Source organism: Pelecanus crispus, chromosome 5, assembly GCF_030463565.1.
Source record: "Pelecanus crispus isolate bPelCri1 chromosome 5, bPelCri1.pri, whole genome shotgun sequence".
Classification (NCBI taxonomy): domain Eukaryota; kingdom Metazoa; phylum Chordata; class Aves; order Pelecaniformes; family Pelecanidae; genus Pelecanus; species Pelecanus crispus.
In genome coordinates, this window is record NC_134647.1 from 19,085,785 (window position 1) to 19,113,129 (window position 27,345).

The 27,345-nt window shown below is 63.8% G+C and overlaps 1 protein-coding gene across 3 annotated transcripts in view; it reads left to right on the forward strand.

Annotated features, from left to right (window-relative positions):
* The window catches only part of ASIC4 (acid sensing ion channel subunit family member 4), a 63,966-nt gene that overhangs the window by 16,047 nt on the left and 20,574 nt on the right, over positions 1-27,345 (forward strand). For 2 of the 3 annotated variants that reach the window (XM_075710848.1, XM_075710849.1), the window contains exon 1: positions 20,670-21,245. The exons of the other annotated variant lie outside the window; for it this stretch is intronic. In XM_075710848.1, coding sequence (XP_075566963.1) covers positions 20,670-21,245 — 576 coding nt within the window. Of the gene's footprint in view, positions 1-20,669; positions 21,246-27,345 lie in introns of those variants that run through there. 3 annotated transcript variants of the gene reach the window in all.

Sequence of the window (27,345 nt, forward strand, 5' to 3'; positions counted from 1 at the left end):
GATCCCATCCTTCCCAGCCCACAGCAGTCCCAGCACACGGGGCAGCCCTGCCCGTCCCTGCTGCCGCAGCACGAGCGCTGCTCCATCACATCGCCCGAAATGTTCCTGGCCCTCTTCCACCACCGCAGCGGTGGGCTGCACCACCTCCGGCATCTCCTGCTGAGCTGAACCCCTTGGACTGATGCTGGGAGAGCCCTGTGCCACCGGCCAGCACCAGCGTGGTGCAAACCCAGCCTGGCCGGCGCGAGGGATGAGGGGTGCCAGCGTGGGCAGGGGTGGGATGGGCAAGGGGTCGGCTGGCAGGCAGTGCCGGTGCGGGCTGGGGGCAGGGTGGCACAGGGAACAGCTGCCTTAAGGAAACTTTGGCTCAGTTCCTGCAAATTAATGTTTTTTTCCCAAACAGTTTCCCGGCGCTAAGCGCGACGCGGGGAGCAATTATCTTTAGTGTCGATGTTATTACCATAAAAATTGCATTGAGGACTTTTCTCCTCCGATTAGAAAGTTAACGATCATCACTGCCTTCATTGTTCCCCGCACCGTGCTCGCTCTAATAAAGAGTCTGTGCGCTTTACTTTTCACTTAGCATGAAAATTACCCAGCTGCTGCTGTGCGTGGCTGTGCAGCCCCCGCGCTCGCCTCCCGGTGACGGGCCCCTGGCAGGTACCGGTGGGGAGCAGCCACGGGCACGCCGGGGACAGACGGAACAACCTTCGGGCTTCCCTGTGTGGCGGGGGCCAGGGGTCAGCTTGGGGCAGGGGGTGCCGGCATCGGGGCCGTCCGCCCCACGTGTGTGCCATGGGAGCACCTGAAGGATGCTTTTCCATGAGCTGTCCTCCAGGGATGTGCCATCAGCAGTCCCTGCCCATGCCCGTTTGCTGGGCATCCCTGGCTCCCCAAACCCCAGATCCTCTGGGGATCACCCCTGCTCCCCTTGCCAAGGGCTTGGAGCTGCGGGGATAGGTCCAGCCTTGCTGTGGCGGCTCCATGCTCTCCCCGGCACCCAGCACGAGCCTCTGCCAAGGCTCTCCAGCCACAGCCAAGCCAGGGGTCCGTCCTGGCCACGCTCCCATTACCTCTCGTGGGCAGGGGGTGAGGGGTGGGTGAGTCCTGCCGCTGCCAGCGGTTTGCCTGCCCCGGCGTGCAGGCAGCACAGCATCACCGCTCACAGCGAGCCAGCGCTGTGCCTGCCCGTGGACATCCAGGCTCCGGCACTCGCCGTCAGTCCCACCGCCTGTGATTTTCACAGGGAATATTTGTATCGTTTTGCTCGATACTAGCATAGCTCTTTAAATTCTCCAAGTGCTGTAAAAATCTTAGCTAATCTTCAGAGAGTTTTTTTTTTTCTGAAGCTCTTCATTACTCCCTAATTGTTCAAACTTCTCTTCTTTTCCTTCTGATTAAAAGCAGATTTTAAAAGTGCAGTTCAGTTTCTCAGCTATTTTCAAGTCAAATGGATTCCATCCCCCTCTCCATGTATTAATAACCTGTTCTCGTGCATCCCCCAGTGAGCCAGTAAAAGCCCTTCTGAGCAGAGACAAGGTGACAGCAGCGCTCCAGAGGGAGCGATTGGAAGGGGGTTACAGCTTGGAGGGAGAGAGATCCATCCATCCAGCTATCTATCATCCACCCCGCTATCATCCATCTACCAGAGAAATAACATTTGCAATTCCGCTTTAGCTCTTCCTAATAATCATTAATATTTCTTTTTTTACCTTCTCAACCAGTAGCAGGAGGAGACGCAGGGGTTTGGGGCAGCACCGTGGGGCTTGGTGGGGGGGAGCGGAGGGGGGGACGGTGGGGTAGTGGGACGGGGTGCAGAGGCTGGTGTGTCTGCATGCTGGTGTGCGGGATGGCCGTGCTGCCAGGGAGCTGGATGAGGGGAAAGCAGGAGAACCCAGCACTGGTCCCCAGCATATCCCCCAGCAAGAGGGAGCGTGGGCCGGGCTGGAGAAGCATCTTGCCGAGGGGATTGCAGGATGTGGGGACTCTGGGGGTGAAGAGCAGGCACGGTGCTGCCCTGGGCTCTGCCCCTGCCTGGCAGGGTGACCCTGGTGCTGGTGGTGGGTGCAAATGGTGCAGCACAGTCACAGACAGCACCCAAAGGTGCAGCGTGCATCGTCCTCTCACCGGCCCCTGGGACCGGCCCCAAGGAGCCCCGCTCCCTCCGGCTGCTAACGCCAGACCCCCCCTGCAGACCCCTGGCCCCCGGCCCGCTGGCCTGCCGCGGGAGACAGGACAGTGATGGATTGCAGCACTTACGCATCTTCCCAGGGAGGAAATGCCAGGTCCTGCAGGGCTCTGTCAGCTGTCGGCAGCGGGCAGGGCAGGACCGCGGCCCTGCCGGGGGGCGGGTGAGGATTTCCAGTGAGTGATGCAGAGGGAGGAATGGGGAATCCCGGGTGCCACCGCCCAGCCCGAGCGCTTCTTCCCTCTCTAGGGCACCTTCCTTCCTTTTAGTTACCACCACACAACCTGCCTCAGGCAGGGGCAATGGCCCCGTAAAGCTCCCGCGCTTGTCTGGAGGTGCCTGGAGGAGACCCCAGCACGGTCCAGGGGGTGAGTCGCCCGCAGTTGATGGTCCTGCTCTCCAGTGGGCTTCAGACCTGCCCCCAGGCTGGTTTGCACCATCTTCAAGCCACTGGCTGCTCTTAGACCATCACCCCCCAGTGCCACGCTTGATAAAAGTTTTAGAACTTGTGAGCCATCTCTTTGGTCACCAGGGTCCCTCAGACCCAGGCTAAGACCCTCCCCTGCAGCTCTGAGCTTCGGTGTCCTCCTGGACAGGACAGAGCAGCCCTGGACCCCTGGCCACACCCATGGCAAGTCCGAGATGTCCCCTGTGCCCCGCTGGAGAGATCTCCTCTTCAAAGGTCTCCTCATCCCTCTGGATGGCTCAGGCCACCTCTTGCGCTTCCCATGGAGCAGCGCGGGGCAAGCACGGGGAGCCGATGGCGCCAGGAGGTGGAAGAGCCAGGGGAGGTGCCAGGGGCTGGCACCAGCACCTGGGAGAAGCTGCAGGCAGGGTCCCCCACGCCAGGCTCAAACCTTCAGGAGGTGCCAGCAGGCTCGTGGCCGTGGCCGTGCCATGGGCGGCGGGATGCCGGTGGCCAGGCACAGGGAAAGCCTCTGTGCGCCAGGGTGCCGGCATCCCCTCGGCTGGCCTGTCCCGGCAGATGGCAGCAGGGACGCGTCGCAGCCTGGCAGTGCGTGGGGACCTGCCTCGCGCCCCGACCTTGGAATAATCTTCAGTAGGATTAAGAGCTTAAACGTATCCGTGTAATTGCCAGGCCCCTGCTGAGCTGGAGAGAGCGTGAGTGCCAGCATGGGGAGGCGGTGCCCAGGCGTGCCTCGCTCCCTCCTGCTGCCTGCTGCTGCCTGCTGCTGCTGCCACCACTGTGGGCACCACCGGGAGCTACTACCCTGAGCACGATGGATGGCTGGGCGCAGGCGGGCGGCTCAAGAGGAGAGGGTGCTTGGTGTGGAAAGGATTGGTGCCTGGGCACTGCCAGGGAAAGGGCCCCATGGTGTGCTCCAAAGGAGGATGCCAAGCATGCAGAGCCCTGGGTGTGCTGCCCACACCTCCCCGGCACGGCCTCGGTCCTGCAACACCATGCAGGGTGTTCCTGGGCACCCCTCCAAGCACCCCTCCAGGCACCCATCTGGCACCCACCAGCCTTGCATCCAGGGAAGGACGCAGGGCGGCTCCTGTATGTGCCTTGAGGAATAAGGAGGGCTCAGCCAGGATGCTGGGGGCCCAGGGAACGTGTGTGTCCTGCCGGGCTGAGCCCGCCTGGGCAGATGATCCGGAAGGGTTTATTCCTCTGCCCGGGAGGAGTGGGGCACATGCCTGGGGGCATCTGGATCTGTAGGGTACTCAGTGTGGGTTTTCAGCACCCATCAGCAATCAGGAGACGTTCAGGCTTCGCAGAGGTGCCAGGGGCTTTCAGACACCCCTGAGGAGCACCCAGGTGCTGGGCTAGGGGCACCCAGAGTCCCAGCACGGCTCCTGCCCAGCCATGCCAGGGGAGCGCCAGCACCCTGGTCCCGGCCCGTCCGGCTGGCACGGGGCTTGGCACAGAGCGGGGAGCTGCCATCCCAGCCCCCTCCCTGTCTGCCTAATGGTCCCTGACATTTAAATGAGATTTAGTGCTCAGCCCGATGCTGAATATTCATGAGCCCAGGCGGCCCTGACAGCCCGGCTGGGGCTGCTCTCATGATTAATAATTTGTTTTTCCCTTTACTGTAAACCTCACCTGCACTCACTGCTTGCTCCAGCACCGCCAGCCCTGTCGCTGCCGGGGAGCACCCATGCCCTTGCCCTGTGGGTCCATTACATCCCTGCCTGCTGTGGGGCACCCACTGCCAGGCCCAGCAGCCCCCCAGGGACCCAGCCAGGGGCTGAGCAGCATCTGCCAAGAACCAAAAAACCTCTTCATTGGTCCGAGTGGGCCAAGCCCTGGCCAAGGTGAGCAAGCATCCTTCCCGCTCCTGCCTGCGGAGGCAGTCCCAGATACCTGGCCTCTGCAAAGGAGCCCTGGGGGTCCTGCTTGGGCCACCCCAGGGAGGGGTCTGCAGCCCACAGCAGTGCTGTCCTTTGCCCCCTCCCTGTGCCCTGGACTGGGTGCAGGCACAAGCCCATGGCAGTGAGCCCTGGGGTAATTCCAGTTGCCCAAATACAGGCAGCCTGGAGAGAGGCAATCAAGTCCTCCTGCTGCTTGCGTGCTGGGCTCCATCTCTGTTGGCACCAGCCCAGGTGGTGCCGGGGCTGCCGGGCTCTCCCAGGCGGACAGGCAGCGGGCAGGCAGCCTCCAGCTACAGCACAGCCAGCAGCCCACGAGCCCAGCGTCTGGGACCTGCTTTTGGTGCTATTTGCGTGGTTTGTGGCCAGTGCAGATGCTCTCACTGCAAACCCAGCATAGCAGTGCCCAGCCCCACCTCAGCCACCCTGCCCTCCCTTGCGTCCGTCCCCAAGGTCGCTGCTCCCAGGACCCTTGCTTCCCATCTCGCTGCCTGCCGGCTGCGGGATGGAGGTGTGTGCCATGGCACGGCCGAGCGGGACCAGCCCCAGGGATGTCCCACAGGACCTGGGGGGAGCCGGGGGACAAGGCTGCCATCTCCCTTCCGGCTTAGCAGCTCAGCTCCAGCAGCTCTGTGCAAATTGCATAAATATTCATGGCAAACTGAAGGAAATGTGACTGTCCCGGCTGATTACACGCGCCCATCCTGAAGGCTGCGGCTGCTCCCCAGGTACTGCTGGCCGAGTGCCTGCCGCATGGTGAGACGCAGTGAGGGCACCCCGCGCTGCCCACCTGCAGCATGGCACTGGGCACGAAGCTGCTGGGACCATGCACAGGGCTGGAACAAGGGCTGCGGGCTGGGGACATGCTCATCCTCAGCCCTTCCACAAGGATGAGGATTTTCCAGAGAAGGTCCTGAGACACAGGGCTCAGGGACTGTCCTGAGCGCAGTCCCAGGGTGCCTGCTCCCTGGTGATTTGTCACACTCACTTTGGTGACCCTGGCACGTTCAGCACTGCCTCCACTCTTGGGTGCTTTGGGCAGATGCGGGCAGGGAGCGGGACAGAGCTGCTGGGAGGAGCCCAGGGAGGCAGCCCGGCTGGGATCCCTGCATGCTGCAGAGATTAATCCCCTGCAGACCTGAGCAAGGTGCTGGGCTAATAGCCTGATTTATTCCTTCCTGTCTCTACGGAGCACGCGAGGTTCCCCACTGTGTCCTGAACGACCTCATGCATAATACCATGCACAATCCTATTAACGCCGCCCTGCCACGCGCTCCCTGCTTAGTGCCGCCACTCGCCAATGCAATTTCCCCATGATATATGGGAAAAATAATTGAACTATATTTGAAAATATATTGAGAATTACGGCTCGTACCCAGCGGGATTTATAGGGGCCATATTTCACAAAACTACGGCCCTGCACACCAAGGCGCCCGGTGCTCCCAGGGAACTGGAGGAGAGACCTGTGGTCACGGCAGGTGCGTGCCCAGGGCCAGGCAGTCAGGAAATGGGTCCCACTGCCCTCGTGGGGCTCAGCGCATGCCCACAGGAGTTGGTGCAGGGCACAAGGGGGTCTGGCACAGCCCTGTGCCCTGGGAGCAGGGTGGGAGTGCCAAGGGAGCCGGCGTTGGGTGCAGCAGGCACAGAGCACCCAGCTGCACTGGGAGCCGAGGCGGCAGCTGCAGCCGCGTGTGCAGCCGTGTGGGCACGGCCGCTGCCAGCCAGAGCTGGGCTGAGCTTCATTCCCTCCTGGCGGGAGGGAGGAAACGCTCCTGGCGTCACGCTGCCTGCTCAGCTGCACGGCTCTGCTCGCCGTGCCAGGCGGCCGGTTAGCTGGGTGCTCGCGTCCCCTGGCCTGCGGTGGGGTGTCGGGGCTGGTGGCTTCCCGGCCAGGCCAGCCCCGGTGCTGAAGGAGGCAGGGAAGGGGCTGAGGGCTCTGTGCAGAGCTTTGAGACCTGCAACCCTCCACAGCCACCTCTCTAGCCCCTTCAGCCCCGGCGCTGCCCTGCCTGCGGAGTGGCATTTCCCTGCCTTGCTCTGGATGCCTGATGCAGTGACAGTGGCTCGGTGCCCAGGGGGCACGTCCCTTCCCTCCTCATCCCCACCCCTGCCTCCCACAAAGCCCCCCTGCTCCCTGCCCACATGCCCTGGGCACCCCTGCCCCAGCCCTGCCAGCCCGCGTTGCCATGCCGGGCACATCCTCAGCACTGTGGGTGCCACCGGCACAGGTGCCGCGGGGAACGTTAATCTTTAATTTCCTGTCAAATCCTCTTGCTGGAGAGAGCAGTGCCTGGCACGGGGGCGCAGCAGATGCCCGCTGCGATCGGAGGGCTGGCAGGCAGGCTGCCCTGGGGCGCGGGCGGCTCGGCTGGGGCACCCAGCCCTCCGCCGCATCCTGCAGCTGCACAGCTCCGTGTCCGAGGCGAGCAGGGGAGCGGCAGCAGCAGATGTGTGCCTGCCCACAGGGAGGAAGAGGAGAGAGGCAGCGATGCTGCCCAGATGAAGAAGGTCCCCCAGGGCTGCTGGCTGCCCCGGCTGAGCAGGGAGCTGACCCCGGGGAGGAGCCCACCAGAATCCACCCTCTCCCTGGCACTGGCTGACCCGGCTGCCCTCATAGCTACCCCTGCAAGGGGAGCAGGCAGGGATGGGATGCCTTTGGGAGCAGCTCCCAGGGCCACGGGGCTGGAGAGCCTTCATCCCTGAGACCCATTAAAGGGATCCCAGGGCATCGCTGTCTGGAGGAAACTCCCGGCGTGCCCTGGGGAAGGGGAGCTATAAATAGCTGCCCAGCACAGGGTGGAGGGGGACTGTTTGGGAAGCCGCTTTGTGATCAGGACAAAGAAGAGGCGTCTTTGCACTTGCTCTTCATTAGCTGCCTTCCTCTGGCTGGCCGGGCCAGGATGCGCTCGCATCGAACGACAGCAGGATGTAGCTGCCAGTGTCAAGGACGCGAACAATAAGGGCTTTAAATAGCAGTGCTGCCTTTGAAACCCGCTCGCCTGCGCTGCAGACGGAGCCCGGGAAAATTGTGCGGCGCGAGAAGCAAGGGGATGCGGGAGCAGGGGTGCCCTCACCCCCGGGAAGGGCCCCCACTGTGCCACGGCTGCTGCCTGTGGGCAGGCGGTGCTGTGGCCGGGACACACGGATCCCTCTCCAGGAGGCGTCCGGGATGCCCTGGCAGATCCATGGATCTGGAGTGGCAGTGTTCAAAACTCCCCCTGCACGGTCCCCTGCAGCCCTGGGTGTGCGGTTAATTAACAGCATCTCCCCATGCTGCCAGAAAGGTGCCCCTCGTTTGCTGTCTGCTTTCCTCTCCCTCTGGCTCCAAGGCTCTGATGTCCTCCCGCTTTCCTCCAGGAGATGAAAGAGCCCCGCGGGGGCTGCCAGCAGTCTCCCCCGCCATACCGGGCGCGGAGGCACCTCTTCACCCCTGCCAGGATGAGCCAAACAGCCAAGTGGTGTCTGGCGGTGCTGGCAGGGATTTGGTAGCACGTGAGACGGAGAAAGAGGTGCTCTGCTGTCTCAGGGAGCCCAGCTCCGTGCTGTGCCGGTGCAGGGCAGCCCCGGCCCTGGGTCGGGCATGGGGTTGGGCACCCAGGAGATGCACATCAGGCTGATGGAGAGAGATCGGAGCTGGCGAGCCACGTGCGGGCACGTGCATGTGAACGGGGGGGCCCGGCTGCGCGTATTAGCAGGCCCTTAAATCAACACAGCACTTCAGACAGGAAGGAAATAGGCTTTGCCGACGGCAGGAGAGGCACTTGCTTTGTGCACATTACAGAACATCAGGAAAATGTCAAATTTACATAAAAATGATACAAACTCATTGGAAGAAACATGCATCCAATTATCGGCCCCAGCGCTGGCACAGCTCCGCAGCCAGAGGCTGGCCGGCCGGCTGGCTGCAAGGGACCCAGCCCCAGGGCACGCATTTCATCTCCGGGTGTTTAACATCAAAGCAACAAACAGCCTCCGTTCTGCTGGCCATCGTGCTCGCCTGCTCCCTCCCGCCGGCTGCCCGCCGCACCGCTGCCACGCAGCCCGGGCACGCTGGGTGCAGGGCTGGGGGTGGCAGTGCGTGACGGTGGCCGGGTGGGGGTCCGGTCCTGCTCCTGCCGGGGCACAGCGGGAAAGGGGCCGTGCAGCTGCAGCACCCCTCTATGGCAGGGGCACTGGGGGAAGGTGGGCGCACCGCCGAGCAGTCCAGAGTAGCAGGGATGGAGAGCTTGCTAGTGCAAAACCCCTCAGTGATGTTGGCAGTGCCAGGTTGGGACCCCGTTCCTGGCTCTGTGCCAGGCTGCTCTGGTACCCACTTCCCTCCTTCCTACTCCCACCTTTCCCAGAGAACAGCCACCGGTATCCTCAGGGCTGGGAGAAGCCACATCTGACAGGTCCCTCCTGCTGCGGCCCCACAGCCAGGCAGCATGGGCTGGGCACGACAGCCTGTGCTCTCCCTGGGGCTGGGGTCACCAGGGGGACAGGGGCTGGACATGGGGACATGGGCAGGGGTGTCCCCAGTGGGTGCCCTCCAGCCGTGCCCGCTCCCTGCCCGTGCTGGCATCCCACCCCACTGCCCAGGATTGATGGCCCGTCCTGTGGCCCCTTCCTGGCACGCTGAACGCTACGTTTCTATCCCTGCCACCCACCGGGATTGATGTCTCACTGAGCGCAGGCAGCAGCCGTAACTCATGCCCGGGAGCCGGGCTCCCAGCTCGTTACTCACCGGGCACCGTCACCCCGTGAGTTACGGCTCTGCCTTGCGCTGGGACACCTCAGCAGTGAGGGATCAGGGCAGGGGGGACACAGCTGAGGCGAGGCTGGGACAGGGGACAAACCTCTCTCTCCAAGCATCCCATGGGCTGGCAACCCTGGCCGCACCCACGTGCGACCCGCCGGCTGCCTCCATCCCTGGCAGTGGGGTGGGAGGTGGGCACACGCGGCCCCCGGGGATGGGTGCCGGGGTCCCGGCCGGGGGCGGAGGGTGGCACCGCAGCTGGGATTCCCCACGCCACACCCGCCGGCTGGTGCCCAGGCTGCAGCGCGCTGGGGAGGCTGACGAGCTGTTAATTACAGGTGCTGCTTGGCTGGTGCAGCGCATCTCTGCTGCTCGGCTGGCAGAGCTGTGTGGCGGGTGACACACTCCATGATAAATTGATATCCCGTTTAGCATCAATTTTCCCTTCTCTGGTGGCAGACAGCTGTGCTAATGGGATGGGACAAGTGAAAATGAAATAACAGGCCCTGAGCACACCGGCATGCGCCGCACCACTGGCCCTCCTGCACGGCTGTCGCTCCCCGAGAGACAGGCAGGACCCCACGCACCCTGGGGTGGGGGAGCCGTGGGGCCGGCAGCCTGCGGGCAGGGCTGCCTTCATCCCCCTGGCAAGCGGCTTGCCGGGTTGCTGTTGCACGCCCGGGGCAGGTTTGTGACACGCAGTGTGCCAGCGCTTGGTGCCACCGCCGAGACTGGTGTTTGCAGAGCACGAGGCGCCTGGGGGGAGCTGCTCTTTGCAGTGGGCTTTGAGGCGGGCGTTGGAAGAGGGCTGGCTGCAGCGTGCTCGGCATGGGGGTGCCTGGTGTCTGCGTCCATTTGGTGTTTGCAGTGCATTTAGAGGGTGGTGCCTTGGCACGTTTCCTATTTATAGCGCAGCACATAACACGGAGCCAGAGAAGCATTTGGTCGGCATTCAGCGCCCATGCTGTGTAGGGTATTTGCAACACACACAATGCCCGAGCTGATGTATGCAGCATCCCCAGTGCCCGCGCCGGGTTTGGTGTATGCAATAGCCCATGGCACTCTGTACCCACGCTCACGTGGTTCTTTTCAGCGCGCTCAGCACCAGCCACACGCTTGTTATCGGGAGTGTATTTGTCAAATTGGTGCCTGCAGTGTGTTTGCAGTCGTGGTGTGCGCAGCGCTTGATGCCCACGGTTTGCTTGATAATTGAAGAGCGCTCAGCACTTAATACCTGTGGCATCGTTGTTATTTGCACAGTGCTTGCACTCAGTGTCGGCAGCGCTCGGCACACGCGGTGTGCTCAGGGTGCGGGACACGCCGCCGCTGATGTTTGCAGCGCCTTCAGCATTTGGTGTCAGCTATGGTTTCATGTTTGCCAAGTGCTCAGCAGTCTCCTCAGGCAGCGTTTCATATTCAAGGTGTGCCCGGTGCCTGTTAGATTTGGCATTTGCAGTGTAGTCAGTGCTTGCACCGGCCTGCTCTCTGCGGTGTGCTCAGTGTTTTAGTCCCCATGGTGTGATCAGTGTTCACAGCAGACTTCTGGCACTGCGGCCGGTGCTCAGTGCCAGTGCCGCGTGCAGTGCTTGCAGTGGGCTCAGCCTGCGGTGCCTGCAGCGTGCTCCTGCTGCCCGCGTGCTCCCCGCTCACTCCTGCAGGTGTACGTGCTTGCTGCTTGCCCTGCCGCCAGCCCCCAGTGCCTGATGCACTGCTCGCTTGCTGCGTCCTTTGCAATCACAGCCCATGGTGTGGCCGGTACAAGCTTCCTGATGCTTTTGCTATTTACAGAGCTTGCTGCACAGCATTAGTGGTGTTCCTGCTATTTAGCCTCTGCTTGGTGCCAGATGCCAGCCCGCTTCGGAGTTGCAGCATGCTCTGTGTGCACTGCTAGTGCAGGCTCTCGCATTAGCAGTGCCATCAGCCTGTGCTTTCCCTGCCGAGGCTCGCTCAGCAGTGCACTCGGCCCTCACAGCCCACCATACATCCCATGTTCACAGCGCAGTTTGCAGTGCCCGTGGCACACGTGGCACTGTCGGTGCTCTCAGTGCTCAGCATCGGCCGCCTGTGTCCTGGTTTGCAGGGAGCTGGCACTTGGTGCCTGAAGGCATTGTGTTTGCAACAGTCCAGCTCACATTTGGGGTCAACGCTTCCAGGATGCTCAGCAGTTGGATGCTTTCCTTATTTGCAGCGTGCTCAGGGTGAAGCCCAGCGAGGTGCTACGTGTTTGCAGCGTGCTCCACACTTGGTGCCAGCAGCATGCCCAGGGTTTGCAGCACGCAGGGTGCTGAAGGCGCCCAGCTCCGCAGTGCCTGACACGGCACACGCGGCATGTTTGCTGTTAGCCATGTGCTCCGCAGCAGGCGGTACCCGCCGTGCCATCAGCACTCGTGGCCCATGCTGGGGCTGATTGATGCGGTGTGCTCGGCGGCCAGCTGTGCACCTTGCCCGCAGTGCGCTCAGCCCCAGGGCCTGCTGCCGGGCTGGATCCCCGCCCCAGGAGCTGGGCTGTGGAGCTCACATTGGGACTTCCTGGCAGCCTCCTCCGAATTCCCGCTCCCCTCTGCAGACCTGGTCCAGCCACCACCTCTCTACCAGCTGCCGAGGGGCAGGGGCAGGGGCAGTCCTGGGCTTGGCTCCCAGCTCCTTCGCCCAGCAGCCCGGGGAGGGCGGGCAGGCAGGGTGCCCCTGCTGCACATGCCGTTGGTGGGGCTGTGGCATTAAGGTTGAGGTTTTAATCACACAGATGTCAGGAAATGGGGAGCGATGGTTCCCATGGTAACTCTAACTCTGCCCCTTGTCCGCAGCACGGCGGCTGTGCACGCACCGGGCCATCATGGGCACCATGCGGCTGAGCTACGGCTGCTCGGGGACCCATAACTTCCAATCTCCTGACTTGGGCGCATTTAAAACCTCAGCCCTATTGCTGTGCTGAGGCAGCTCTGCTGGCAGTTTATGGCTCTGTTGTTTTTAGGAAAGGCAAGCGGGAGGCAGGAGCCGCCTGGGCAAAGCACTGCAGACGGAGCAGGAGGAGCAGTCCAAGGCTGGGAGGAGCAGGAGGGTGCTGCCCGGGCACCAGGTGCCGGTGGCTGGAGGGGATGGGGCAGGACAGGTCCAGCCAAATGTGAGGGAGCAGCTGAGCAATGTCTCTCGGAGCATGAAGAGCGGATCTGCATGCTCCCCTGGCTGGGTACACTCCCATTCAGCTCCTTGCATCCCTTGGGAGCAGGGCCAAGACGGAGGAGCCATGAGCAGTGGGTACCAACCCTGCTGCCCAGTGTAGGTGCTGCTGGGGTGCCAGCACGAACATTACCTGCGCCCTGCACTGGGCTGCTCGCAGGCTGCGCCTCTCTAGAGGTACCCAGAGAGCCTGGTGATGGGCTCCCCACCGCTGCTGTGCTGGGCCCCAGCCCTGTGGCACCCATCACCCTTCTGCTCCCATGCCAGTGCAGGACAGACCTGCTCCCTGGTGCAGGGGTGGGATGGGGCTCTCATCCTCCCTGTGCACCATGGCAAGTTTGCATCCAGCTGTGCCATATCCCTCCAGTGTGACAAAGCTCTGGGCATGTCCCCTTGGCTATGAGATGCCCTCCCAGCTGTGTCAGCTATGCCTGTACAGCTGTGTTCAGCAGCATCCCTACCCATGCATGCAGCTGTGCATGCCAGCGTGCCAGCCCTGATGGGTGTGTGCCGGGGCTGGCACTGTCGAGGCAGGACAGGGACACCCGGCCGGTGCTCGGGGTTGCACACAGTGGCTGGGGCTCACTCCAGCAGGGACCCCAGTGCTGTGGGGACCTCCCGCCACTGGGAGCAGGGTGGTCCCCCCTGCTCAGTCCAGAACATCCATCCGAGATTCCTTGCCCATGAGTAAGAAACTGCCATTAGGCTGCCTTAGGGGCTCATGCTCCTCCCAACTCCTTTTCCCCTGGAGGTCTCCTGGCCTGGCTTATGATGAGGGAGGACTGTGACCAAGGTGGGCTACCTGCCTTCCCATTGCCTTTGCTCAGTTGTCGCTTGGGAGGAAGCGAAGCAGGGGGCTGCCCTGCTCACAGCGGGGCCAGGAGAGGCTTGGCCATCTCCCACAGCACTGGCTGGAGCATCTCCCAGCCCCGATGCTGCCCTCGCTGCCTAACTGCTGCAGCTCCCGTAATGTATTCATCCCAGGGTGCCCCGGTGCAGCTGCAATATCATTATTGGAGTTTATTACACCATTAGCTTTAAAGTTTTATAAACCACCAGGCAGGTGACAAGTGGTGCGGGGGGGGGGGGGGGCTCATGCTGCAGGCAGAGGGGCTGTGCGGGGATAGTGCTGGGGACCGTCCCAGCAGGGTGCTGAGCTCAGTTTTCTCACCGTTGCCGGTGCTTTCGCTAGTGGTGCAAACCCAGCAGCACCCCAGGCACGTGCCCTGCTGCCGAGCTGCTCGGCACAGCGCAGCCACGTGCCAGCCTGCCCGGCTGCCCTCCCCAAGATGGCAGAGAGCAGGGAGGATCAACCAGCTGCAGCAATAAAAGGCTGTAAAACCAAATGAATGTCTCTGCACGCTGCAGCAATGGCTCCCAGGACGCTCTCCCCTTCCTAACAGTGCCGAGGGCAGCAGGGACTGCGCTCACCCCAGTGCCCCGTGCTCAGAGCCGGGGCTCCTGCTGCCACGCAGCCGCTCTCCGGTCACGTCTGTGACGGCCTTTCCAGCCGCGGGGGATGCTCCGAGGGCAGTGAGGCCGTTTCTTCCACTCCTCCCGCTCAGGACTGGAGGGCAGCATTAGCCGAGCCTGACCTCCTGCCGGTCACGGGCCAGCGAGCACCGCCGGACCCGGCGCCTGGAGATAGGTGCTGGGCTGAGCATCCTCCCGGGGATGCTGAACATCCTCTGTGCTGAAACGTGTGCCCATCCTGCTGGGAAGGGGGCTCTGCTTTGCTCTTCTCCGTGCATGTGGGAGGCTTTTAGATGTGCTTTCTCTCAGTGAGGATGTTTGTGCGGTGCGATCAAATGGCTGGCTCAGTTTGGGGGTGGTTTGTACTGACGGGGTCAGAGCAGAACACAGATAGGGGATGCCAGTCGCTGCTGCTCCTCTTGCTTTCAGCCTGGCAGAGCCGGGGCGGTGCAGGTCCGTGGCACGTCGGGTGTCTCGGAGACCAGGAGTGGGGGCTGCTGTGCACGGTGGGCAGCCCACAGCAGTCACTGCCTGCTGCCTCTCTCCAAGCACAGGCGCAGGGGCTGGCTGGCATGGGGGCACAGCTGAGCACCTCTGGGTGGAGGAATTCGGGAGGGCAAGCAGCAAGGTCTCAGCTGCTCCCTGGGGTTAAATACTATGGAATCAGCCTGGGCCCAACACAGACCCTTTTCTCCTATGAACTGGGCTGGGATTTGACCCATTATCCCATTGAGAATTCATGGGATCTAACCCAGCTCTGATGCAGGCAGACATTGTCCTTCCAGCCATGGCGGATGCTCCTACACCTAGATCCTACTGAAACCCACTCCTTAAATTCCCGGAGGCAGGAACCCAAAAGCAGCATAAACCCAGTGTTATTTTTCTGGCAACAGCAAAAGGTGTCCAGGGCACCTTATGTGAGCTCGTGCACACGGCTTACAAAAGAGACTTTGTAATTGAGGTTTTGCGCTTAATGAAGGAATAAATTGAATGGGAGTGTTGTCCTTAATTGGGGTGTTGCATTAATTAAGGTATTGCACTTAATTGGGGTAAAGCATTTAATAAGGTATTGTGTTTAATGCGGGTAGTTTACGTAAATGGGGTCAGTGCGTTAATGGGGTGCTGCATCGCCGATGCATCCGCCAGCCCTGGCAGACGAGTCATCTGCCACTGTGGGCTAAACCGGGGAGTGGCTCCCCGTACGTGGGGGAGGCGAGCCCAGCCCAGCCACCGCCTGCCCAGGGGACCGGGACCACCGGTGAGGCTGGGCTGCAGTGCCGGAGCTGCCATCCTCCCCATCCCAGCACCGCGCAGCTGGTAACAGCGTTGGCAGCAATGGCTCTGCTCCCTGCCCTGGTGCATACAGCTCCCTCCCGCTGTTCCCCATGGGTGCAGGAGGATGGTGCGGAGGTTTTGGTGAGTGAGGTGCAAGCAGCATTACTGCTCCCGTGGCTGACCCACGGATGGCTCCACGGCAGGCGGTGATGCCCGGCATGCTCATCACACCATCACCAGCCCTGCTCTCCCGTAATTGGAGTGGACATCTTGTCATCCCACATCCCCCCACAGCCGAGGCACTCGCCGTTCTTGCCGCGGAGCCTGACCTGCCAGGCAGGCACCAGCAGCGTGCCAGGGAGGCTGAGGGAGGAGTCTGTGTTTGTTAAGCCGACGTGTTTGCAAGGGTCTCAGGGGATCTGACCGGTGTGAGGCAGAGCCAAGCGCTGTGGCCAGCTGGGCTCTGCAGTCACGTTTCCTTCAATTAGATCAAAATTAATGGTTGCCCCAGATCCACTTCCCTCGGAGCAAGGGGCCGCAGCCAGCGCCTGCTCCAGAGCATGTGGAACAGGCGACGCAGACACGGCAGCCAGCTCACGGGCTTGGGCTGGCAGCAGAAGCGCCCAGCAAGCAGGACCCGGGTCCCGGCCAGCTTGGACTAGCAGGGCATCAGGTGGGGGCTGCCTGCTGGGGGTCTCCCCTTGGGCAGCTCCCTCCCTGCTGCCCACCCGGTGCTGTAACCACCCCGTCACCTGTGTTCGCCACCCGCCCGGGCTGTCCCTGCCACGGCACCCTTCGGTGCCACCGGGCTGATCCCGCGCTGAGGAGCCGCAGCCCCGCAGGGTGGCTGGGCGGGTGGGCTCATTGCAGCGGCACGGCGCTGGTGCTGGTGCCGGAGCACAGCAGGAGGCTGGGTGCTGGTACAGCAAATAGTCGATCCATCAGCTTGGTGGCAAGATAGGGAAATCTCAACCAAATCCTCACCTGGATTGGCCTGAGGATAGAAACGGACAGTGTCTGTGTCTCGGGGGGGGATGAATCATCACGAGGGTGCTGGAGGGCACCACGGCAGGATCAGTCCCACCAAGACCCCCTCCAGGCTGTGAGCCAGATTCTCCTGCGTGGAGGTTCCACCTAACCCCTGCTGTCTTCTGCGGTGTGTCAGGGCCCTGATACTCTAGAAAGCCCCCTCCTTCTGTGCTCACAGCAGTTATTTTGTCTGTGGATGCAGCCTCTTAGCCTCCTCTGCTCTCATCCAAACCCCCAGTGCCTCCAGCAGGTCTCCAGCACTGCTCTGTTATTACCATCCTCTCTACTCTTTCCAATTAGTCTGGATTTTTCTTGACGTTTGGTCCCGGACCAGGCATAGGGCTCCTGCCGAGGCCTCGCCAACAGCAAGTACTTCAGATGCCTTGCGAATGATGCTCCTTCTCACGCAGCCTTGAGCAACGTCTTCCTTTCCACTGAGCTCAGTGCAGTTGCAGGGCAGCCCGACATCCCATATTACACTGGCAGATCCCATATCCCAAATGAACGAGGCTTCTCCTGTTTTTTCCTAGCTCACGGCTTCTTTTCTAAGCAGCTGTCTGGCTGCTGGGCATCTGGAAATGCAGCTTCTGCACACACAGATAACCGCACCTGCACAACGCGTCCTGCCTGGGGGGGTCCAACCCTCTGCATGCCTTGTTTATCCGCCTGGGACTGGTGTGGATGCCGGTGTTAAACTCGGACAAGCTGATGCTGCTGCCCGCTGCCAAGCCGGGGCTCTGCCCTGCCCTCCTGCCTGCTTGGCAGCCCTGCCCTCCAGCCGCTCGCCCTCCGCTGGCTGGGCAGATTTGCTTCCCACCCCAGCCCAGCTCTTGGAGCTTGTCCTTTTGAATTGTATCTGATTGTTTTCAGGCCATTTCTCCGATTTGTCAACATCATTTCGAATTCCAGTCCTGTCTTTCCTGGCGCTCGCAGTCTCCCCCCCGTCATCTGAGCGTAGCGCGTGGGCCCTGCGCCAAGCCCCCACCACTCAGCATCCCCCCGGGCTGCAGGGCGCGGGGGCGAGCAGGGGGGACCCCCCTTTCCCTATCTGCTGGAGAGCCCTCGGCTGGCTCTCCCATCCTGTCAGCTTGCTTGCACGGTGGCGAGTGAAGTCGGCACTCTGGAGCCTGGGGCACCCCCAGATGTTAGCACGGAACCCAAGGGCTGGATGTGGGAGCGTCAGTGGGCACACAGGCTCTGCAGCTGCTCGTGCCCAGGTGGAGGGGCAGACGAGCCCCTCTGCACGCCGCAGAGTCCCTCCTCGTGGCCTCATGCCCCCCGTGCGCAGGCATGCCACGCTCAGCCACAGGTGGGAGGCTCCGGTGCAGAACCTTGAGCTGCAGACACCCTGCCAAGTGGCAGCACCGGCCGTTCCCAGCTGGTGCTGTGCTCACTGCCTTGTCTGGTTCCAGGACAAAGCAGTCCCTGAGCCCTGCTGTATCCCCTCCCAGCCATGCTGCTTCCCCATTCCCTGCCCCTCCAGCCCAGCATGTCTCCCGGTGTGCCCTCTCCCCAGATGCTGGTGGCCGTGGACCCACAGCCCTCCTTGCTCCATGGCTTGCAGGAGGCCTGCAGCTGCAGCTGGGGAGGGGGCTTGTACCTTGGGTGCCACTCCCTTGGGCACAGCTTGATCCCAACCCAGCCTGGCTGCACTTCAGCCCCCTGTCTTGGGTCATCCTGCAAGCAGATAAGCCCCCAGCACCCTTGCCGGGTGGCCAGGCAGGACCAGGGCACAGCAGGGGACAAGAGGCAGGAGAGGAGGCAGGAGAGGACACACCTCTTTGGCCACACAGGAGGGGACCATGCTGTGGGGAGGGTGCTGAGATGTGTCCCCAGCTCAGGTGGCAGTAGCTAATGGAGCAGAAGATGCCCAGAGAGAGCAGGGGTCTGTGGTCCCCGTGGCGTGGGGGCCAGGGCCGTGCGGGGAGCCAAGAGACAGTCCCGCTCCCATGCCATGACTGTCCAGCACATAGAGGACACTGGGCTCCGGCCGCTCTCACACTCACACAGCTCGGTTTGCCCTGGCAGATCCTCCGTGCCCTTGTTGCCCTCACCACCACGGCACTGAGAGACGCAGGCAGGGACTCCGCACCAGACTCTGCAGACCAAAGACCCAATGCCAGCCATTGCCTTGCACCACAGAACCTCCTCGCCACAGGATCAGGCCCTTGCTGCCCACAGGCTTTGCAGAGCCAAGCATCCCCAAGCAGCCCTGCGGAAGCAGCTCGGGGCTTGTGGCTGCGTGGCTGGGACCACCCGTGGCGGCGGCGGCGCTCGGGCCGCCTGCACAGCCGGCTCCCCGCCGCGCCTCTCCGAGCTGGGGATGCGGGGCTGGCACGTGCACACCGCATCCCCGGGGCAGGGTGAAGCGGGCGGCTGGGGCTGTGCGTGCTCCCTGCCGGAGGCAGCCTATCATGCTGTATTGACCCGCACGGAGGCAGGAACATGTGTGCCATGCACAGATCGATGGGAAGATTGAAGATGTGTGTGCGCTTGCCGGACGACTGGGGAAAGCTTTGCCATTGGCATCGGCAGCGCAGTGAAGGTCACGCTGACCTGCGGCGCAGTCCCTGGGGAGAGGCGAGGCCTCTTGTCGAGCTCATGGGCGGCTGTCTCATCACTTGTCCTCGGGGGACCCCGGCGTCCCGGCCAGGCACGCACCTCCCCAGCAGAGCCACGTCTCCTGGGAGGGGGTACCCGGTGCTGGGCTCGTTCTGGAGGCAGGGAGCTGGTGTTTCCCCCACCGCTGTGCGAGCAGACAGGGTCACAGAGGGTTGCTTGACTTGCGGGTGAGGGATCCGGCTCAGCCTTTCTAGCAGAGCCTCCGTCACCAGCTGGGGAAACTGAGGCAGGAAGCAGGGAGAGGTCGTGACTTGCTGGCAGAAGGTGCTGTGCGTGGGGAGCAGCCGGAGCCAGGCGCCGTGTGGCTCTGCGGTTGGTGCCGCAGGGCGAACCCACGGCCTCACCGCAGCTCTGACCCCGCTGAGCGAGGCGGGCAGAGCCCCGCTGCTGCGGGCAGGGTTGGGCCGGAGGGCACCGCGCTTCCCCCGCTGCCCGTGGGCAGTGCTGCCACGCGAGCTGGGTCCTGCGTGGGGCTGCGCACAGGGGAGGACGCGAGTGTGCGGTGGAGGGGGCAGAGCCAGACCCGAGGAGGGGCAAGGGCTCAGCAGGGCGGGTGGCCCCGGCTCAGCCTTTCCCACAGAGCCGGTCGCTGCCTGCCGTGACCCCACGCATTGCCCACCGGCCGTGGGGCCGTGCGGAGCCCGGCGCGCAGCACAGCGCGGCGGCCGAAGTGAAGCCGGGGGAGCCCCGCCGGGCGCACGACAGCCGCGGCGGGGAAGGGGGCGGCGGCACGGGGGGGTGGGTGGCGGTGCTGCCGCGCTCCCGGCACCGAGGAGCGGGGCGGGGGCGCGGGGAGGTGCACCCCCGGCGCCCCGTCTTCAGCCCCGCTCCGGTGGCGGCGGCCGGGAGCGGGAGCGGGACCGGCGGGGCTCGGCGGGCCGTGGCAGGGAGGCGGTTAACGGCCAGGGAGCCGCCGAGGCAGGAGGAGTCCGCGGGCGGGCGAGCAGGAGGGGGCCGCCGGGCGAGCTGCCCGCAGGCTGCCCGCCCCCGCCGAGCCGCGCCGAGCCGCGCCGCGCCGAGCCGAGCCGAGCCGAGCCGAGCCGCGCTCTGCCCCGGGGCGCAGGGGCCGGCGGGGCGCGGCGGCGGCGGCGGCGGCGGCGGCGGGGGGCAGGCTCCGTGCCCCGCCCGCCTCGGCACGGCGCGGCACGGCACGGCACGGCGCGGCACGGCGCGGCATCGCACGGCGCGGAGCGGAGCGGAGCGGCTCGGCATCGCACGGCTCGGCGCGGCTCGGTTCCGCTCGGCTCGGCGCGGCTCGGTTCCCCTCGGCACGGCTCGGCACGGCTCCGGCGGCCCCCGAGCCATTCAAACAAGTGGCTCCGGCAGCACTTCGGAGCCGGGGCTGGGGAGAGGGCGCAGCGCGGCTCCCTGCCCCGGAGGCGCCGGGCCCTTCACACTGCCTCTTTTCTCCGGCGCTCGCTCTTTATTTGACGATGAAATAATGTTGACATGTCTTGAATTATTAAGTATTCCCTGGATTTTATTAGCACATGATGCCTAAATGCTGCCTGTATCTGCTGGGGTCTTAACCAGAGAGGAGCGAAGGAGAGAGGCAGAGAGACAGAGCGAGGGAGAGGAGAGAGAGGGGTTTTTGACAGCTGTATTTGTGCTGATAAGCGAAGGCACAAGGAGACGATCGACTAGTGAGGCAAGAGGGACGCGGCGGCTCGGAGCTGCTGAGAGGGGCTGCGCTTCCCTCCCGAGACGGCTCGGCCCTCCCGGCGCCGTGCTGGGGCTTGGGGGGGACCCGAGCCCCCTCCCAGCGCCTGGCCGGGCTCTCGGCCGGTGCCCGTGCCGGGGGGCAGCTCGCTGGCTGGGCACGCCGGCCGCGCGGGGCAGATGCCGATTGAGATCGTGTGTAAAATCAAATTTGCCGAGGAGGATGAGAAGCAGAAGGAGAAAGAAGAAGGGGATAAGGAGAGCCTGATCGAGGAGCCCGCCCGGCCCCGCTCCCGGGACCTGGCTGCCTTCGCCAGCGCCAGCACGCTGCACGGCCTGGGACACATCTGCCAGTCGGGGCGGCTGGGCGTGCGCCAGACCCTCTGGGCGTTCGCCTTCCTGGCCTCGCTCGCCTTCTTCCTCTACCAGGCGGCCAAGTCGGCGCTGCTTTACCTGGAGCACCCCCACGTCATGGCCCTGGACGAGGAGGCCATCCGTGAGATGGTCTTCCCCGCCATCACCATCTGCAACATCAACCGCTACCGCCACTCGGCGCTCACCGACGCCGACATCTTCCACTTGGCCAACATGACCGGGCTGCCCCCCAAGGACCGGGACGGCCACAAGGCCACGGACCTGCTCTACCCCGACCCCGACATGGCCGACATTGTCAACCGCACCGGCCACCAGCTCGACGACATGCTCAAGAGCTGCAACTTCAGCGGCGAGAACTGCTCCTCCCGTGATTTCACTGTGGTGAGTGCACGCCTGCCTCAGCTTCCCCGGGGGCCTCCGCCGGCACGGGGGGCACCCACCCTGCCGCACCTTGCCAGAGCAGGGCTCCCTGGCTCGCTCCGGCTGCTGAAGTTTGCATCTCCCTCTGTTTGAGTTTCCCTCCAATTTTCACATGGAGAGAGAGAGAGGATCCTCCGTGGGAGCTCTCGGTAGGGCTCTGCGCTGCAGGACCGGGCTGCCGGCAGGTCCGTGCCAGAGGGGCTCGTAGGCAGGAGCCAGGGCGGGCAGGGGGGAGCGGGGCTCAGCAGTCCCCGGGGTGGGTGTGCAGCGGGCTGGGGGAAAGCTGTGGTGTAGAGCCCCACTCCAGGTTGTGCTTCTTCCTGGGCTGAAGAGCTCTGTCACAGGGTGCTTTGTATAGTGAGAGTGGATGGAGGGGGTGCTGAGACCCCTTTGCACATAGGGGAGCCCTCCTGTGTTTGGGGGGGTTGGCGGTGGGATGCATGTGAATCCTGGAGGCCGCCAGCACTGCATACGCATGTGTGTGCGCACACACATGCCGAGCGGCTCCACTCCGGGGGTACGGCTATAGCCGAGCGAGCGGGGGGCTGCCCTCTCACTGCCCGGGGCTTGCCAGCAGGGCCTCCTCCCAGCAGCGCCCTGCCTGTCCAGGCAGCGAGCTCCTGGCCGGGCACCGCCAGCGTGCAGCTCTCGCTAATATTGAGCCTGGAATCACAAATCCCCACTGTGGTTTGGGAAAATAAATGTGCTGAACGGGCGGAATACCTGATGGGACCCTTTTCAGACCGTAATGACTCTGGAAATGAGCCGCCTCTCTCCTACGGCTGCCAGGGGCTACTGCTCGGCTGGCTTGCTGCGCTCCCAGGAGCAGTGCTGCCAGCCGGAGCCCGCTCCGCGCCGGGAAAGGGGATGCGATGCCACGGGGTGTGCGGGATGCTGGGGGGGGAGAAGAGGCTCCGTGGGGCTGGAAATGGCTGATGCAGCATGTTCTATTTCACTTCATGCCCATTGGTACAACGCCTGCTCGCTGCGCAGGGTGATGCTGTCCGTGGGAAAGCGCCGTTTCGGGGGGGCTGCCCTGTGCGGGGGGTGGCATGGGGCACTGCAGTGGAGTGGGAAGGAGCAGGGGGCAGTGGAGGGGCAGCCCCACTCCTCCTGGGGTTTTGCTGGGCTCTGTGCCTGCTCTATGCCACCTGCCTGAGTTTGCCAGGGAGAAGTGCGGTTCAGCGGGGCTGGGAGCAGGGAGCTCCGGTGCTGGACAGTCCTGCACGTGGCTCGGCCATGCTGGCTCCAGCCCCAGGGTCCTCCTGGGGGATCCTGCACAGCTTTGGCTTGCGGGGGAGGCAGCGAGCCCAGCACCGTGCCGGGCAGCGGCAAGGCATGGCAATGGGATTTGGCGTGTGCTGAGCCGCGCTGCGAGGCTGGCAGGGCAGAGCTCAGGCGGATGGGGCTGGGTACAAGCTTCCCGCAGCGTGGACATGGTGTGTGGCATGTGCCGTGCTGTGTGGCAGCGGAGGGTGACTGCCAGGACAGTCACCAGGACCTGGTTTCTCAGTGGGTGGCTGTACAAGACCAGCTGGCCTGCCTGCCTCAGCTGCTTACGGGTCTGCCCTGGGGATGCCCAGACAGCCAGGTTCCCGTGTGCCGGCATTATGCACTGGAGCAGGCTTCAGGCATGAGGATGGTTAGTGCCGGCCGACCCCCAGCCCCCGGCCCAACGTAGGGGAGCCCAGGGCTCCTGCAGCCTCCACCCCCCTGTCCCCAGCTCAGCCCTCCAGCCCGGCCTTTGAGGCATCAGGGACTGTCAGCAGAAAGGGATGTCCCCATCACCTCTCACTTGCCTGGAGCAAAAGGGTGAACCTGGGGCAGCAGAGGCTGCAGGGCATGGGTGTGGGGAGGGATGGGGGAAGATGTGACCTCTCTGCATACCACGTCCCAAAGCCTTGCCAGGCAGCAGCGGGACCTGTTGAGACATCACATCGTTTGCAGCTGGAGCCTCCTACTCCCATTCCCCAAGCCAAATCAGTCCCTCGTGCCGCCTCCTGGGAATGACTAAAACACGGCGCGAGCTGCTTGGCAGGCAGGGTGAGTCCCAGCTGTGATGTGTGGGCTTGGGTGCTCCCGTGCCTCCCAGCTGTGGCCCTGACTCAGGGGCACCTGGGCTGCCCTGCACCCAGCCGTCATGCAGCGGGGAGCTCCAGGCTTCATCCGTCCCTGTCCTGGGTCTCCATATGTGCCTTTGTGTTCGGAAAGCTCTTGTACCCCCGCTGCAGTGGGCGGATACATGAGTCACAGCATGTCCCAGCAGTGATGGAGGGCTCCCAGACTGCAGCACATCCCAGTGGGGCAAATGGGCTGGGGTCTCAGGGCGCCCAGCCCATGGCGAGCAGCCCCTGGAGCAGAGGTCACGTCCCCAGGGAAGCCAGAGAAGGGAAGGAGCTTTTCCTGCAGCCATGCTAGCAGGAGTGCTGGAGTTGTTCCTTCCCTGCTGGGCATGGGTGGACTTCATCCAGAGGCTGGAAGTTTTACAGCACGAGGGTGGCCAAGCCGTGGGGCCGCTGCCGGCCAGCTGCCTGCTCAGGAGCAGGAGCAGCACCGAGGCTGGAGCGTGTCCCCTCACGCTGCCGCTTGCCGCCTGTGCTCACACAATAAATAACTCGTGCGGATCCTTTAAGTAAGAGCTGCGAGTGGTAAATGATCTTCCCCTATTTAACGTCACAAATCCACATTCTTTATGGGATAGCAAATTAAGAAACTATGGGGGAAAAAAAAAATCCCCAGCGTAAGCATCTTCTGTGTAATAAAGCCCGGCTGGGCTGTAAATCTCCCCACGCAGCAGGGACAGCCCTGAGCTGCAGCAAGGCTCCCCTGCAGCCCTGCTGACAAATGTGCCCCCTGCGTCGGCTGCCGGAGGGCCGTGCCGGAGCCCCGGTGAAGCCTCTTCTGCCCTCCCCAAGCTGTGCCATGCTCCGCAGCCCCCCGCTCTGCCCCGGGGTGCGGGGCTGGGCTGCCCCTGCCTGCTGCCCGCTGCCCGCTGCCCACTGGCGCACTGCCCACCGGCACACTGCCCGCTGGCACGCTGCCCGGCACCTTGGGGAGGGTGGTGGGTGCGGAGTCCTGCCGGCTGGGCGAGCGCAGCTGCCGTGCCGAGGGTGCGAAGCGTGCAGCACCGGCACGGGAAATCAATAGTGCTCTTTGCGAGCCATTAAGCGTGAGGTTGGGAAGTGTCCCCACGGGGCTGGGGCTTAGCTGCGGCAGGTGGCTCGTGCCCCTCGCCCCCGTGCCTGGCACCCCGGTATGGCCACAGCCCGAGGCCGGTGCTGGCCGTGCAGGGGGAGGCACGGTGGGAAGGGAGAGCCCTCCCAGCAGTGCATTGGGGACAGGGGGGACGAGCAGCTGGGGTGGGCAGGGGTCTGGGGGCCATAGGAGGAGGTGCGTGGAGGTGGTGCCCCCCGGCTGGCAGCAACAGCCCGCCTGCTCGCCGGCAGCGGCTGCGGTGGGAGCCTCTGCTCGTGGCCGGGCGGGAGCCCAGTGCCTTTCTCAAAACCGCGTCTCCTGTCAAAAGCCTTTTGTTTCTGATCTGTGGCTGCCGAAGCCAGTCCTGCCAGGGCTGGAGGTTGGAGGGGAGCAGGGAGGTTGCTGAGAGCTGGCAGCGCCTCTCGGAGCTGGCACCGGCCCCGGCTCTCCAGGCAGGGCCTCCCACCTGCCTGGGACGTGTGTGGTGCAAGGGGTCTCCCTGGCACCCCATGCAGACTTCGGGGGGGAAGCCCCTATGCTGAGATGGGGAGCATCCTTGGCTGCAGCCCAAGTGCACCCCGAGAGATCCTGGCTGGGTGGCTGTCTCCCCTGCCTCCTCCTAGCAAGGCTCTGCCACCGTCCCCCCTGCAATCCGCACTGCTCCCGACGGAGGGACTCTCTCTGACCTTTCTGCCAGAACTGTACTTAATAAATGTCACATTTTCAGCCTATTTTTACGCTGGGTAAAAGAGCTGGACTCGTTGCTCCTCACCTACACTGCCCCGCCTGATGCCTGCTCAGCCCGCAGCATTTGCCCACCCCATTTTCCCTCTCCCCCTGTCTAGGGCTGAGTGTGCCCTGGGGCGCAGGGGGCTCACCGGGTACCCCTCAGCCACTCACTGGGCTCCAGGCAGTGCAGGACCTGCCCTGGCTGGGGCACAGAGGGGCTCTGGGGCTAGGCAGTGCCGTAAGGGTCCCAAAACAGCATCATCCCCACTGGAGGGTGGCATGGCTGCGGCTGTGGTGAGTGTCCTGCTGCCCATGGCAGGGGCCAGCTGGGCTGAGGCTGGCAGTGGTGGTGCCCAGGACAGCCCGGAGCATCCCTCGCCAATCCCATGCCTGTGAGCTGCTCGGCTGAGCCCGGCCATGCCCATCCGGGTCACTGTGCTCTGCTCACCAGATCCATGTCCTGCAGCCCCAGCCCGGCGCCTGAGACAGCTCCCTGGGGGCTCGCAGCCCACCCAGAGCCCCCCATCCTCGCAGCCCCACCGCTGTGCTTGTGTGTCCCCAGGTCGTGTCCCGGGTGGTGCAGACACGCCGCGGGTTGGTTGTCCTCCTGTCCAGAGCGGCGGCGGCAGCGGCTCCGGTGCTGTTACACATGAGCCGCCTGGGCACAGCTCAAGGCGCTGCTTGTGCCAGAAAACAGGGGACTTCAATGCAATTCGTTGCCATTTAATTTTACACAATTCCTGCTGCTTAATCCACTGAGAAATGCTAATTTATACAATTCACGTCTAAAAATAAATGTCAGTCCAGCAGCTCCCAGCAGCGGGTAGCTGCTCCCACCAGCCCCCGCCAGAGCCTTGTGTGGGGACCCCAGCCTGGAGCCCAGCCCGCTCCCAGCCAGCCGGGCTGCTGCTCCTCGCCCCGCGTGCCTAGGCTGTGGTAGCGCATGGGTGGATATGGGGGTGATGAGGATTTGGGGTACCAAGGTGGGACAGCAAGGGGCTGGCTGAACCTAGGGGTGTCGCCGCAAAGCCCCTCAGCACGGTGAGTCTCAGGGCAGCGCAACAAGGGGACACTGGGTGTCCCAGCGATCTGGCTGTCTTTTGGATGGCTGGGGAGGTGTGAGGGGCATGGAGCCCCCGAGGTGTCTTTGGGACCCCTGCTCACTGTGGTTTCACCCAGGAAAGACAGGCTCAGCCCCGCGCGCAGCTGTACCCCAGGCCACGGCTGGGGGTGCACGGGATGAGCAGGGGGGGCCCGGTGCAAAGGGCTGGCATGAGGCCACCTGGGCTGCAAGGGGTCCGGCTGCAGGTCAGGGCAGCCCCTGCCTGGCTGGCAGGTATTAATTGGTTGCAAAGTGCCATTAATGAATGTGGGAGCGGAGGGAAGCACGCACCCCGCCTGCCTGGGGAGCGGAGATGCGTCATTAGGTCCCTAAGAGGCTGCTCTATGTGGGATGGCGAGGGGGTCGGATGCTGCTGGGAAGTGGACCCGTGGCTGGGAAGAGCCCGTGCTCAGCTCCCCAGACCCCCTGGCTCTTGCCCCGGAACACCTCCGTACCCTGCTGCCCTCCTCCCCAATCCTGCCAGCCCTTACAGCTCACCCCCATCGCCTTCCCTCTCCCACCCCTTTGCTGGGCAGACGCCCATGCCGCCCCCATTTGAGTGGGGTGGCACCGGCACCAGCAGCGACACCGGGGAGTGGGTGCCAGAGCAGCAGGGCAGGCAGCGAGGACCGGGGCCGTGGGTGCCGGCTCCCCGCGGGTCAGGGACGAGGCGGGGAGCAGTGGGGTGCGGAGGCGACGCGGCGGGGGAGCGGAGATGCTGGAGGAGCCAGCGGCTTTCCTACCATCTCCCTGATTGAGATCGGATCACTGTGAGCATAAAAAAGCTCTCTTCATAATTATATTTAATGAATTGACTTTAAAAGCTCTTACGCTCTTATCTGGGTAATTTAATATCACACACTTAATAAGCCTGTCTCTGATACGGGGGGAGCCAGCGGCCAGGACGCCCGCGCCTGGTGTGGCTCCCCAGGGACACGGGACGTGCCACGAGGCCGGTCCCATGTGCTGGGCTGGGCGGATTGGGGGTACTGCCGTCCCCCGGGGCCAGGGCACCCGTGGGAGTCTGTGGGGCAG